The sequence below is a fragment of the Panthera leo genome, chromosome A3 (assembly GCF_018350215.1).
Source record: "Panthera leo isolate Ple1 chromosome A3, P.leo_Ple1_pat1.1, whole genome shotgun sequence".
NCBI classification, from domain to species: domain Eukaryota; kingdom Metazoa; phylum Chordata; class Mammalia; order Carnivora; family Felidae; genus Panthera; species Panthera leo.
In genome coordinates this window covers 113,297,808-113,313,177 of record NC_056681.1, presented here as the reverse complement: position 1 = coordinate 113,313,177, position 15,370 = coordinate 113,297,808, and the positions used below count along the sequence as shown (strand labels likewise).

At 39.5% G+C, this 15,370-nt stretch overlaps 1 protein-coding gene across 2 annotated transcripts in view; it reads left to right on the top strand.

Moving 5' to 3' along the window:
- Positions 1-15,370, top strand: part of TTC27 (tetratricopeptide repeat domain 27) — a 186,632-nt gene that overhangs the window by 133,705 nt on the left and 37,557 nt on the right. For both annotated transcript variants that reach the window (XM_042933281.1, XM_042933280.1), the window contains one exon: positions 12,322-12,420. In XM_042933281.1, coding sequence (XP_042789215.1) covers positions 12,322-12,420 — 99 coding nt within the window. The remainder of the gene's footprint in view (positions 1-12,321; positions 12,421-15,370) is intronic.

The following is a 15,370-nucleotide window of genomic DNA, read 5'->3' as shown; positions in this document are numbered from 1 at the left end:
GATTTAATTTTGAAATGTAAAATCACACTTTTGAATATCTTCACTGTCTGCTAGGGCTGCCATAACAAAATATGACAGACTGAGTGTTTAAGTAGCAAAGTTTATTTTCTCACAGTCCTGGAAGCTAACAGACCGAGATCAGGGCACCTTCAGGGCTGGTTTCTCAAATTCATATTTGAGGTCTCTCTTCCCGGCTTTTAGATGGCAAGGCTCTTCCTCTGTGTGCCTGTAGTTCTCTTCTTATAAGGATACCAGTCCTGTCATATTAGGGCCCCAACCTTATGACGTCATTTAATATTAATTATCTCCCTTTTTTTTGGCGTGGGAGAGCTCAAGGGATGTGGGAAGGGTGGAGCATGGTGGGTGAGAGAGAGAATCTTCCAATGCAGGGCTTGATCTCATGACCTTGAGATCATGCCAAAATCAAGATTTGGATGCTTAATGGACTGAGCCATCCAGGCACCCCCTAATCTTAATTATCTCCTTAAAAGCCCCCTCTCCAAATATAGTCACGCTTGGGGGGTTGGATTTTAACATATAAATTTTGGGGAGGTATAATTCAATCTATAACATCCACCTAGGAGGAGTTGTTTGTTTGTAACATTTTATTATGCAAATTTCAATTATATAAAATATATAATAGCAGAGAGACCACTATAATGAGCCCTTTCCCATATGCCTGTCAATCAGCTTCAACAATTACTAACTTATGGCTGATCTTATTTCATCAGTATTTCCTTAACTCAACCCCATATTATTGTAAAACAAATCCACAGGCACCTGTGTGGCTGAGTTGGCTAAGTGCTGGGCTCTTGGTTTTGGCTCAGGTCAAGATCTCACGGTTTGTGGGATCGAGCCCCACATCGGGCTCCATGCAGGTAACACAGAGCCTGCTTGGAATTCTCTCACTCCCTCTCTCTGCCCCTTTCCTGCTCATGGGCATGTGAGCACATGTGCATGCTCTCTGTCTCTCAAACTTTAGAAATAAATTTAAAAAACTAATGTATCAAGTCATTTCATTTTTTATTTTTAAAAAATGTTTGTTTATTTATTTTGAGAGAGAAAGACTGCAAGTTGAGGAGGGGCAGAGAGAGGGGAGAGAGAGAATCCCAGGCATGCTCCACTGTTATTGTAGAGCCCAATACGGAGCTCTATCCCATGAACCATGAGATCATGACTCTAACCAAAACCAAGAGTCAGACACTTAACCTACTGAGCCACCCAGGTGCCCCCAAATCATTTCACTTTTATTTTTATTCAAAAAAATTTTTTTTAAGGTTTATTCACTTTTTGAGAGACAGAAAGAGTGTTAAGCAGAAGAGGGGCAGAGAGAAAGGGAGACAGAATCTGAAGCAGGCTCCAGGCTCTGAGCTGTCAGCACAGAGCCCAGTGTAGGGCTTGAACTCATGAACTGTGAAATCATGACCTGAGCTGAAGTTGGCCACTTAACTGACTGAGCCACCCAGACACCCCTCTGTTAAAAATATTTGAGTATATATCTCTGAAGAAATGACTTTAAAAAATAACCATAATACCATTGTACTTAAAACCACAATAATAATTTGTAGGAAACTTTTATTGATCTTCTGATTTTAAATGAATTAATTTATATTCTATACTAGAATTGAAGCCTATAATTTATCAGTGTCTAAATTTGGTGAAACTTATGAAGAATAATAAATAGAAACAATTTATTTTATGAATTTTGTCTTATTAAAAATATTTGTTGAAGGTGCTTGGGTGTCTCAGTCAGTTAAGCATCCAACTCTTGATCTCAGCTCAGGTCTTGATCTCAGGGTCTTGAGTTCAAGCCCATGTTTGACTCTGCGCTGAGCATGAAGCCTACTTAAAAATAAATTATACATACAGTATATATATTTGTTGAAGAAAGGCACTCTAAATGGAGGCAAAAAGACAATACTTAAGAAAAATATTTATAAGTTTCAATATTAATAAGACTAATATTCAGAATATCCTCTGTTTAATAGCAGTTGCTCTGAGTTTACCAGTTATCTCAGCGCATTAGAATTTTTTTCAGGTTAAGGTGCCTAGGTGGCTCAGTTGGTTAAGCATCCAACACTTGGTATCAGCTCAGGTCATAATTTTGCTGTCTGAAATCAAGTCTCGGGTCGGACTCGATGCTGAGCATGGAGCCTGCTTGGGATTCTCTCTTTACCTCTTTCTCTGCCCTTCCCCAACTTGTACGTGTGCATTCTCTCTCTCAAAATAAATATTAAATTTTTTTCCCAGCTTTATTGAGGTATAATTGATATATTACATGGTGTAAGTTGGAGGTATACATTGTGATTGATACTTGTATTGCAAAATGATTACCATGGTAGCATTGTATTAACATCTCGGTCACCTTACATAATTACGTGTGTGTGTGTGTGTGTGTGTGTGTGTGTGTGTGTGTGTGTTGATAACATTTAAAATCTACTCTCTTGGCAACTTTCAAGTATATGATACAGTCTTGTTAACTATAATCCCCATGCTGTATGTTAGAACCCCAGAACTTATTCATCTTTACAACTGGAAGTTTGAGCCCTTTGACCAAAATCGTCCCATTTCTCTTACCTTCTCGGCCCCTGGCAACCACCATTCTGTTTCTAGAGTTCATCGTTTTTAGAGTCCACGTAGAAGCAGGAACATGCAGTATTTGTATTTGTCTCTCTCTGTCTGACTTACTTCACTCAGCATAATGTCCTCAGGTCCATCCATGTTGTCACAAAAGGCAGGATTTCCTTCTTTTTTTTATGGCTGAATAATATTTCTCTTTTTGTGTGTGTGTGTACACATTTTCTTACCCATTCCTCTATCCACAGACAATTAGATTGTTCACATGTTTTGGCCTTTGTGAATAATGCTGCAGTGAATATGAGGGTGCAGATACCTCTTCAAGACAGTGATTTCATTTCCTTCAAATATATACTCCAGAGTGGAATTTGCTGGGTCATATGGGAGTTCTATTTTTAATTTTTCCTCACTACATTTAGAAAGAATATTTTCTCAACTAAAATCATTATGGCCTACTGACAAGAGTCCATCAGAAGTTTTAACCGTTTTAAATGTATTAGCAATAAATTTGACAATTAACCATAAAGAACAACACTGGAGTAGACAGGTAATTTTATGAAAAAATTGTAAGTACTAAGATCATAATGAAAAAAGAAATTAATCAGTAAAACAGCAATACGGTATTAGATATGATTAAGGAAATGATTAAAGTTTATAAATGCTGATAAAATTTAAGTAATTTTAAATCTATAGTATATTACAGAAATGTTCAGATGTCATAAATGTACAGCTTGATTATGTTCCTTTTGTTATTTTAAATGTTTAGCATTTAAACATTTTTACTTTAATATATTTTTATTTTTCAGTTTTGAACAGAACAATCTTATAGGTTCCCTGATACAGTAAAACCAATTTGTTGTTCAACAATTTGTTGGCCAATAAATAAGGTCTTTTTTAATGTATGTAACTTTAATTATTTTTTAATGCTCCATTTCCCTTTCAAAAATGTTGCATTTTGATCAAGTATGTTACATGGTTGCCTAACTAAGCATTATCGAGAGCCTACCACGTACACACACGGATGTGGGAATGAATTAGGCTGTGTCAGCCTATCAGCAAAGAGCGGAGAGTTTCCGGTGGGGAATGATACGGATAGAACTAGTTTTTGAAGGGCCTTAAATGCCCTCCTTCAGGATCTTCCAACCCCGTGGATGTGGAAGTCTGATGTGGTTTTGAACAAAAGAGTGATATGACAAAAGTAGTATTGTAGGAGGTTTAAATAAGGAATGAATGTCATGGATGAATGGGCAGCAAGAGGAAAGATAGAACGGGGTGAAGCCTCATTACAAAGGAAAATCTTCTGAGACCTTGTCATTTGGACTGGCAGGATGGAGGGAGAGCTTAGAATCCGAGAGGATGCCAGTTTCCTCAATTGTCTGATTAAAAAGGAAAATGTCCCCATTGATAGAATGTAGAGAATTCGGGAGGAAGGGAAAAGATCTTTTACGGGAGAAGATAATGTGATTTTGGATACTGAACACGAGGACATGTTGCTGTATCCAAGCAGAGGTGGCCGATCGTCCATTGGACCTAGAGTCCGAAGCCCGGTAGTAAGACCACAGTTGAACTTTCAGGTTGGGGCTTTTTTGTGGAAGTAAGTAAAGCCATGTGAGTGAATGAGTTCTTGACAGAAAATTTTGGAAGAGAATGCTGAGCAAAATCCTAACCTTTGAGCAACAGTTGGAGGAAAGTAGAAGTAGCACCAGTGAAAAAAGATTCAAACAAAAGAAACCAGAGTATTGGTCAGAGGAGTAGGGATTCATGGAAAGGATTTTTGGAAACTAAAGGAACAAGTGTCAGTGAGTGATGTGATGTGTAGTGATGAGGTCCAGAGAAGGCCAAGAAGAGGCCACTGGATTTGGAGGTCACTGACGACCTTCAGAACCAGCTTCGGGAGGTTTAGACTGGGCAGCGCATGAGGAAATGGATGTAGCATCAGTCGACTGTTCATATTAGGAGCGTGTCAAAGAGATGAGAGCCAGAATGTAGAGTATTGTACAAGGGGCAGAAGAGGCAAGTAAAATGTTTCAAGATACGGAGACCTTTACATGGTTGAGGGCATTGGATAGAGGAGAGGGTGAATACAGCAGAGGGAGGAAAGATTGAATGTTACAGAGAGAGGGGAAGATAACTAGAGAAGATCACTCTAGGGAAGAGTGAACTGAGGGGAAGAGATGAAGGTATTAGCTCTGGAAAAGGCATAATATTTCTAATGAGACTGGAAAGAAGATGAGAGCATCACTATTATAATAGCATTTTCTGTTTTCTTACGCATCTTCTATAGTCTGAACTAGAATGTAAGCGTAAACCATTTTGAGGTACTGAGGGGGATATGAAAGAATTGTGTTAAGACATGGCCTCTCACCCTCCTGTGGTTTATATGGGCTAAATGAGGAGAGGAGGCAGAAATAACTCTGTGACCAAGGGGTAGAGTAAATAGACAGCATGCTTCGGATGCCTAGGGGTGGCATTATGAATGAGGATGTGAATGGTCAGAAGAGGCCTGGTGCAGATGCTCTGAACTAGGAGAAATGGTTGGGGTTTGGACGGGAGGCAGATGTTGAGAAAACGGGTTTCAGTAGAGAGACTAGCAGATGCAAAAACCAACCATGTAGCCAGGAAGGGTTTCTCGGGACCTCTTGGTTTGCACTGTTTATTTTTTTATTTAATAATAATAATAGCAGCAGCTAACATCAAGTATTTACTAGGTGCCAGGTTCTAGTGTCAACATTTTACGTGTACTTTTAATCCCCACCACAGCCTTTAATCCTTGAGGTACTTACTGCTTTTACCCTCATTTCACAGATAAGGAAACACAGGGTTAAGCGATTTGCACCAGTTCCCACAGCCTGTAATGGGTGGAGTGGGGATTTGAACCTGGGCTTTCTGGTTCCAGAGCGCTTACTCTCAACCTCTTCCCTCTTGCCTCTAGAGGATGTCGTCTTAAGGTTAGGAAGTAATGGTGGATTTGGTTGAGGTCGAGTTAGAAGCTGTGGGAAAGCTTTGAATGCAGAACTGTCAAGTTTGAATTTCATTCTTCCTTTAACGAAGACCCGCTGGGGTTTTCATCAGGAACGAAGAGAAGTTGTAAGTTGCACATTCCGTAACGATCCAGCAGGTGACAGCGCGTGTGTCTGCGAAGACCAGGGAGTTTGAGAGGAACCAGGGAGGCCCTTCCCAGCCCATTCTGTACGTAAGACCACACTTCCAGGGCACAAGACTCTGATAGAATTGAGAGTTATCTCGGGAGCTTGTGCTCTCCCTTGATGTGTAGCGGTTAATTTTCTATTTCATTGTGGTTTTTGAAAGAAGAAAGCGTTTTTATTTGAAACGGAGTTCTCGAGTTTCTGTTGTGAACTGGTATTCACCGTGGTGGAAAGACGCGAGGAATTGGAGCTTACATTCCGATGGAGAAGACAGAATGAACATATGTGAATAATATGGAGAGAAAAAAGAGATTCTTTCCTTTTTGTTCTTCCTTTCTCATATTGGTAACCAATGAAAAATGAAACTCTTAAAGTCTAACTTGCATAACTGCCAAGAAACACGAGCCCCTTAGTAACATCTGGGCCATAGCTGTGGCTGAAGGGCAGCGGGGAGGGCGGAAGCTTTGCTGCTGTAAACCCGGCTCCAAACCCTGGCGACCCCAGGAACACAAGGAAGGTAAATCCCCTCATCTTTCTGAGCCTCTGTTTCCTCATTTGTGAGGTGGAGATACAATCCCCATCTCAGTGTGCTGCTGGGGAAATCAGAGCCAACGTATGTCAAGTGTCTAGCATGTTTCCCGTAGCGCATTCTCAGTCATAGATGTCACATTTCTCTCCTGCCTGTTGCAGTGTGGTAGTAATGGTGGAAGGAAGTCATCACTGCCCCATTATCTGTAGCCTAAAATTAGGGGGCTACATCTAACATGGGAGTCTCACGTGCAGATAATACCTGAATACCTGTATGTCCTCACATTATACGTTCTCTGGAAAGAGTGGGCAAATGTAAGAGCCAGTCATAACCAAATCGGGGAAAGGAATAAAAGGGGGACGTTAAACAATTAATAGCCTGTCTAGTTAAAGAAAAAAATATGTATAAAGTTTAGTTCATCCTGTAGTTTAATTATTTTTTAAGTGTTTAGTTTTGAGAGAGAGACAGAGTGTGAGTAGGGGAGGGGCAGAGAGAAAGGGAGACACGGAATCTGAAGCAGGCCCTGGGCTCTGAGCTGTCAGCACAGAGCCCAATGGGGGGCTCTATCCCAGGAACCCTGAGATCATGACCCGAGTCAAAGTTGGATGCTTATCTGACTGAGCACCTAGGCGCCCTGATCCTGTAGTTTAAGCAAGACACTGAAATAGAGGAAATTTTTCCTTTAGAGAGAGAGAGAAGCTGGCAGCCTGGGACTTGTGTTTCCTTAGGGAGGATATGAGAAATTTGGTTATGAAAGAGTTGGTGGTGCACATTTTTAAAGAATATGAGCACCAAGCATTACTTTAGAAAAAAGCTGTTACCAAAGAACATTGGTATCGCTCTTGGATTTGTCTTGGGTCATTTCCTGTTTAAGGAAACCACATTCAACAACTTATCTGAATTTGGGGGTCATGGGAATGAGTCAGGGACGTGGAAAGGAGGGATAGAGAGCATGGCTTGGCTTTAGGATTCGTTATAACATGTTGAACGTTTTACATGACATAAAAAAAAAAAATTCAAACAGTCAATCCTGTAAGGAAATTTAGCAAAAATGTGAAGCTGCTGATTATTTCTTCTGCAGAAGCTTTGAGGAGGAAGTAGATTTGAGCAGTAGACTCTTCATTTAAGAAAGAAAATTGTAATACATAAGCAAATGGTACCTAGCATGGATGTACTTTAAGACTCCTGTAAAAATTAACTTAAAAAAATTTTTTTAACGTCTATTCATTTTTGAAAGACAGAGAGAGACAATGTGAGCGGGAGAGGGACAGAGAGAGAGAAGGAGACAGAATCTGAAGCAGGCGTCAGGCTCCGAGTTGTCAGCACAGAGCCTGATATGGGGCTCAAACCCACGAACTGTGAGATCATGCCCTGAGCTGAAGTCGAACGCTTAACTGACTGAGCCACCCAGGTGCCCCAAATTAACTTTTTTATTGTAAAAATAATCCACACCCTTTGCCTAGTGGTGCTTAGTCTTTGTTAGCCCTCGGAGTAGCAAACTGTTTAATTCCTTTTTTTTTTTTTTTTTAACTTTGATTTCTATTTTAATTTTTGAGGCTAATGTATTGTGGTCTCTGTGTTCACCACACCTGTTGCACACCAGGAACCAGGAGCCATTGTGTGCATTGTGTGGCTCTAGGCAGATTACTTCCTCTCTAGGCCTTGTTTTTCCCTCTGCCTCTTTTGAATTGATTTCTAAGGCTTCTGTGCTCGCTTCGGCAGCACATATACTAAAATTGGAACGATTTCTAAGGCTTCTAAATGAATTGATTCCCTCCGGACTCTTCAAACCTGCGGATTCTCCGGTTTGTGTCGCCAGGGTACTTACTTTGCCACTAGATGGCACTAAGGTGCCTTTGAAGCCTGTCACCTCTGGGTTTTCAGAATCTTGGGTGTTTGCTTCCTCAGATCCCCATTTAACATTTGGGTGACGGAGACCGAGAGGTTAAGTTACTCAGAGCCTCTTGAATCTCAGTCATCCGTCTTCCCCTCTGTTCCACTGTTTCTCTAAGGGGCTTTGTGAGGGAAACTCAGAGACCACGTTCTCAATCAGTCTTGTTCTTTCTTAATTATTTTTAAAATAATTTTAAACCATTCTTTAAGTGCATATATCATCATATTCAAAATAAATAATTGGCCTGCATTAGTGTTTCTGTATTGGCTCCCTCAGAGAAAAAGCTAGACTGTCCACTTCTAAAGATCTTTGCCCTTCCTATGAGCAGCCGGCCTCACAGTTTGTGCTGGAATAAACACTACAGAAATCTCAACCGGAGCCTCTCTACCCGATGGTTGTTTCTCCATTCTTGCCCAGTCCCTCTGACAAGGGTTTGCCTTTCAGCCCTCCCCTCCAACTAAACATGGTCATCCATTCTTGTGCCTCACCTCTGTCCACTTGCCTAATTGGGAGAGCTTTTGCGGGGGTGGATATGCTCCAGTTCTTAAACATTTGATCTCCTGGGTTTTCCCAGCCCATGTTAACCGTTCTTTTTTTCCTGTCTTGCGTCATTGGTGACGAGGATGGGATTGCCATCAATCATGGCTGTGTGTGGACAGATGGTACAGTGGGAGACAGGGTGGCCACGTGGAGAAGACGTGGGCTCTGCAGTCCCGCCGACTGGGTCAGATCTCTGCTCTGTCAGGGACTGACTCTGTGGCCCATCGTCATCTCTCTAATGAGGAGGAAGTAGTAGGGTAATATTTACTACCTGGAGAGGGTCCCGTGAAGAAGAACTGAGGTAATGTATGGAAAGCTCCTGATGTCAGTGCTTGGCACACATAGTAGCTGCTCACTAAGTGCTAATTATTCTGATTGCCATTGTATAGAGAGGAACAAGAGAGGCTATATATAGCATGTGAAAGGTAGGAGCCCAAGCAAGGGTCTCGGTCAGAGGACCTAGATTTTTTTTTTTTAAGATCTCTACATCCAACGTGGGGCTTGAACTCACAGCCCTGATATCAAGAGTCGCATGCTCCACTGACTGAGCCAGCTACATATCCCCCTTTTTACTTTTTAAGTGTAGCTTCTAGAAAAAGTGGTGAGGCTAACATCATATCCCCACCTGATTGTACTGGACTGAAAGGTAGAGAGGTCTTTCGTACTCAAGCATATACAATTTTAATTTGGGGAATCATCTATTAAGGTTTTTCGGAGGCTTTTGATTTTTTTCTCTTACGATGTGCTTTTTTCTTTTAAATACGTTTCTTTTTTTTTTTTTAATGTTTATTTATTTTGAGAGAGAGAGAGTGTGTGTGTCTGAGCAGGGGAGGGACAGAGAGAGAGAAGGAGAGGGAGAATCTCAAGAAGGCTCCATGCTCAACGCAGAGCCCATGGTTGGGGCTTGATTTCATGAACCATGAGATCATGTCCTGAGCCACAGTCAAGAGTCAGATGCTTAACCTAGGTGTCCCATGATGTTCTGTTCTTAAGAGCCTGACTGGCATCTTGATGCACTATTGGCATTAATCGTTTAAGTAATCGTTAAAAACGAAAAAAGTAAAAGAGGCACCAAATATTCTCCTTCGTCCTCCAAATCCTGAGGACCTCAATGGAGAAACATCTGAATGTATTATTTATGGTTTAGTGTGTCAGCTACAAGCAATTAGAAGATCCTTGAGTTTGTTTTTTAAAAAGCCATTTCATGATTTCAAAGAATAGGGTGTGTGCAAAAACCATCTCCCATGTAATTATATCTTATCAACAGATGGAAATCTACTAGCAGTTAATGGTCCTAGAATTTTCCTTCACATGCAAATTATTAAAACAACACAAATGACCAAGAGTAAAAAAAAGAGAGAGAACCATAATACTATATATTAAATGAAGTCATCAGCCTGATTTTCATTAAATTTATTTTGGTTTTAAGACACTAGTTACAAAACATTGACTTCTTTCAAAACCTTAAAGGAAATAATAATCTCATTACCAGCTTGTTTTAGAGCTATGAGTAATTGCTAATTTTAGATTTGTAACCTTTGTCTTGCCAGGTGGATTGAAAAATAAAGTTCTTTATTTACATCTTGAATTTACACTTACTTTTTTTTTTTTTTTTTTTTTAAATAATGACACTTGTGAAATAATTTTGTGGGAAGTTTATTTGCAGAAAGCAAGCACGGCACATGGGTTTTGAGAACTTTGAGTGTAATTTTCATTGTTCTTCCTTTAGTCCCAGAATGAGGTATCCCTTCTTCCAAGTAAACTTGTAACCATAATTCATTGGATATAAGATACCATCAGTTGTAAGAGGCACATTTATTTTAAGTGCCACCTTGTATAGAAAATAAAATGCCTCCAATAAACTCTGACAAAGCTGTTGGATCTATTTCAGAACTGTTAAATGGTGAAAAACAGGTGTACCTTATACCTGATGAAATATAAGACAGATTTTGTAACTTACACATTGGTTAGAAGTTAGAGAGCTTGTTTTATATATTGTTTATAAGTTAGCATCAGACTTTAGGTGAGCTCAGAATGTATTATATTTAGTGAGTATGGTTTGGTCTCTAGATTCTGTAAAAAACTGATGAAAGCAAAGTGTAATGAGGTCTCTTTTCAAGTGCTGTTAGCCCCTTGATTCAGTAAAGTGAACTAACTTTGCTTCAACCTGGTATCTCTACCTTCTCCCCCCTCCCACCAAACACACACCCACCCTCTTTTCAGTCCTTACCTATTCCTCTAACAAAATCTGTTCTCCATAAAGGCTCCTGATAGCAGTTATTTATAGCCTCTTGTGAATTCAAGGCAAAGTGTTAAATTGCCCAAGGATGTTTGCTTTTTAAGCCTTATCTCTAATTATCGGCTAAAAATCTTTATCTGCTTAAAAACCGTTCAGGCCCCAACTAGCCATATGGAACAAGTTTTGTGAAAATGGCTGGGGGGAGGAGGGATGTGGGGGCGCCTCCTGCGCTGTCTCTGTGGAAGGCTACGGGCAGATAACAGAGCACCTGATTTCCTTTCCCACCCTGAAGGGTGCCACCAGACCTGTCTGCCTGCTCCCTGCCTTTGTCCTGGGAGTCCGTGAACCGAATAGGCTACATTCTGCTGCTGCCCTTACTGACCGTATCCAGAAGAAAAGCAAACTTGCCTTGAAACAGCTGCATTTCTGACCAATTTCATTGAAATTTTTATCAGTTTTATCTTCCTTTTGATAGAGGCTATTGAATTTTAAGGAAGCCCTGTGATACGAAGAATTCTTTTGTAATTTCAATAGCTACTTCCTAATTCACCTGTTTTTTTTTTTAATTTTATTTATTTTTTTCTTTCGAAATCTCTGTGCTCATACATCTTACTGACCTAAGTCAGGATTTCCATTTTGAATGACTATTTGGCAATCCAGATTCTCAGCCCGCTTTTTCTACATTATTTTCAGGCATGCCCAAGCAGATACATGGTAGAGCAGTTACTTTTGTTTAAACTGCAGAATTGTTTGTGGTCTAACTTGAAGATGAAAGCAAGAGTTTTTTGGGTTTTTTTTTTTTCCCCTCTCAAGTTTGTTATACATTTATCAGTTGTGAATTTTCTGATATTTTGTATACTTAAAAATTTTTTTTATCTTTCTATTTTATTTTTGAGAGAGAGAATGCTAGCGGAGGAGGAGCAGAGAGAGAAGGAGACACAGAATCTGAAGCAGGCTCCAGGCTCTGAGCTGTCAGCACAGAGCCTGACGCAGGGCTCTAACTCAACGGGCTATGAGCCCCAACTTATGACCTGAGCCAAAGTCGGACGCTTAACCAACCGAACCACCCAGGGGCCCCAATACTTTGTAAACTTTTGACATAGTTGATACTCACTAAAAATGTTAGATTAATCCCAAATTGGTACTATCAGGGTTTATAGACAGAGCTCTTGATTGCATTTATGGCGTTTGGTTAACACAAAGAATGGTGTTTCTCAGCAAAAGACATGCAGTGATATTGCACATGCTTTTGGTGTTGTGTTAGCTTTGAAAACTCTATGAAGAAATTCACCTCTGTTACTAAATTTCATACATTGAAACTAATGTAAAATGTAAGGTAAATATCCTATAGATGTCTGTATGTGCTTGCATGACTTTGGCTTTTTTGTCTTTGCAGCTCGGGGTGTGGTTTTCTCTTGGCTGTGCCTGTTTGGCCTTGGAAGACTATGCAGGTTCGGCGAAGGCATTTCAGCGCTGTGTGACTCTAGAACCCGATGTGAGTTTGTTGGGTCTCCTCCTCTTCTCACAGCTCTGGGATATTCTCTGAGTTACTTGAATTGTACTGTAGTTCAGTAATTCCTGTGGGTACACAGTTTCAGTTATACAGAATGAATAGATTCTAGAGATCTGCTGTTCAACATTGTGCCTGTGGTTAACCGTACTGTGTTGTGTACTTACAATTTTGGAGAGAGGGTAGATCTCATATTAAGGGTTCTTATCACAATAAAAAAAAAAAAGATAAAAGATGGAAAAAAATTCAAATTTTCTATTATTTTATGTTAAAATAAAAAGAAAACCAATTGGAAGAAAATATACCTTTGACAGAAAGTCACACATTAAGGTAAATTATTTATAAATCTAGAAATAAGTTTTTTCTTATAATAACTAACTTATTCATGGAAAATAAGTTTGATACAACAGTTTTTTAGTTAAAATTATACTTAAGTATATAGCAAAATGTCGCATCTATTCTATCATTCAGTAACATGTGCTGCCTATGTTCATTGCATTATTAGAAAGTTCTTTTAGTTTACAGTCCTTTAATAGTTAATAGTTTCACTGAGATGATAAATAATTCACATATCATGTAGTTCCTCCATTCAAAGGTAAAATACAGTGATTTCTTGGTATATTCAGCATTGTGTGACTGTCACCACAATCAATTTTAGAACATTTTTATTATCATAAAAAGAACCCCCCTGTACTCATTAGTAGTCATTCCTCATTTCTTCCAAACACCTTCCACTCATTACCCTCCACGCCATGCCCCAGGCAACCACTAATGTGGCTTTGCCTGTTCCGGACACTTCCTATACATGGAATCCTATGCTATGCGGTCTCTTGTGGCCTCTTTCACTTTGATCAGTGTTTTCCCAGTTCACCCACGTTGTTGCACACATCAGTACTTCTTTCCGTTTTACGGCCAACTAATAGTCCGTTATATGGGCGTATCATGTCACGTACTCTTACATTGTCGGACGTTTGAATTGTTTCCATTTTTTGGCTATTTTCATAGTCATTTACAGTTTTTGTGAAAATAAATAGATTTATAGATTTATTTGTGCAAATAAATAGATTTTTGTGTAAATAAATAGAATCACAGATATATGATTCTATTTCTCTTAGGTATGTGCCTACTAGTAGAGTTACTGGGTATGTTAGCTTTGTGTTCAAGATTTTGAGAAACTGTCAGACTGTTTTCTAAATCACCATTTTACATCCCCACCAGCAATGTATGGGGGTTCCCGTTTCTCCACACTTTGGTAGCTCTTGTTATTATCTGTCTTATTGATTCTAGTCATCCTTGGAGGTGGGATCTTGTTGTGGCTTCATTTTCCATTTCCCTGATGGCTAGTGATGTTGAGCATCTTTCCATATGCTTATTGGCCATTTGTGTCCATTCATCTTTAGAAAAATATTTGTTTGTTGACATCCTTTGCCCAGTTTTAAATTGGGTTAGTTGTCTTTTTATTGTTGAGTTTATAGGTGTTCTTTATACATCCTAGATACAAGACCCATATCAGATATATGATTTGCAAATATTTTCTCCCATTCTGTACCTGTTTTTCACTTTCTTGATGGTGCCTTTTGAGATACAACAGTTTTTAGTTTAGATGAGCCCCAACTTATCTGTTTTTTTCTCTTATTGCTCATGTGTTTGGGGTCATATGTAAGAATCCATTGCCAGATTTAAGGTCATGAAGATTTACCCCTATCTTTTCTTCTAAGAGTTTTATTCTTTTAGCTCTGACATTTATGTCCAATCTGCTGTTAAATCTGTTTATTAAACTCATCACACCTTATGTGGTTGGTGGATGTTGACTAAACTTATTACAGTGATCGTTTTACAGTATATAAATGTATGAAATCATCAATTACACACCTAAAAATGAGACAGTGTTATATAGCAGTTATTTCTCAATTTAAGAAGGCTGTGCATCATTTCAGATAATGTGTTTTCTTTAGTCCTTTTTACAGTTTTCATGTTTCTGAGACTCCCAAGTTGTTCCCTTACTGTGTTCATGTCTTCTTCAAATCTTCGTATTAAGAACAACTATTTTGAAGTCTTTCGTTATTCCTACATCTCTTTCATTTCTCTGTTTCTACTAATTTTTCCTTCAGCTGTGGATGAATTTTCTTGCTCGTTTGCACGTCTGTCAAGAGTTTTAATTGTATCCTACACACCATGGATGCTGTGTTGTTGAGTTCCTGGGTTTTGTTGTTTTCCCTCAAGGAAAGTAGAACTTTATTTTGGCATTTGTCTAATTTACTTGTGGATCATCTTCATTTTAAGCTTTGTTAGGGTGGGTGTTGCATTGTCCTTATTCTGGGGTTGTAATCACGCTTCTCTGAGGTGTAAGCTTTTGGTGGCTGACCTTAATCCCATGTGTGATCAATAACAGTTCTACACTCTGGTTGGTTGGAACTTGAACAGCTCCTAGCATTGTGTGGCCTCCAGAATGTCTGTTCAGCTCACAACTCTCTGGCAGTTGTTCTCTGCTTGGCCTCAAGAAGTTTTGCCCTGAGCACGTATAGCTTAACATTCAGCCAAGGACCCACAGAGATACTTATTGAGATTTCTGAAGCTTATTCTCTGCACGGATCTCATTTCCCTGTTTTTTTTTGTTTGTTTTTTTTGTTTTTTTTGTTTTTTTTTTTGCCCTGCAAATTCTAGCCGACATTTGAGCCCTGAACTCTAATCTTTTTTTTCTTGAGAGAGAGAGAGCGAACATACATGTGTGCATGATCAGGGAAGCAGAGAGAGAGAGACAGAGAGAAAGACAGAGAGAGAGAGAGACTCAAGCAGGTTCCTTGCTTAGTGTGGAGCCCAACATGGGGCTCCATCTCACAACCTTGAGATCGTGACCTGAGCTGAAATAAAGATGCTTAACCAGCTGAGTTGGTTGCTTAACCAACTGAGCCACCCAGGAACCTTTGATCTCTTT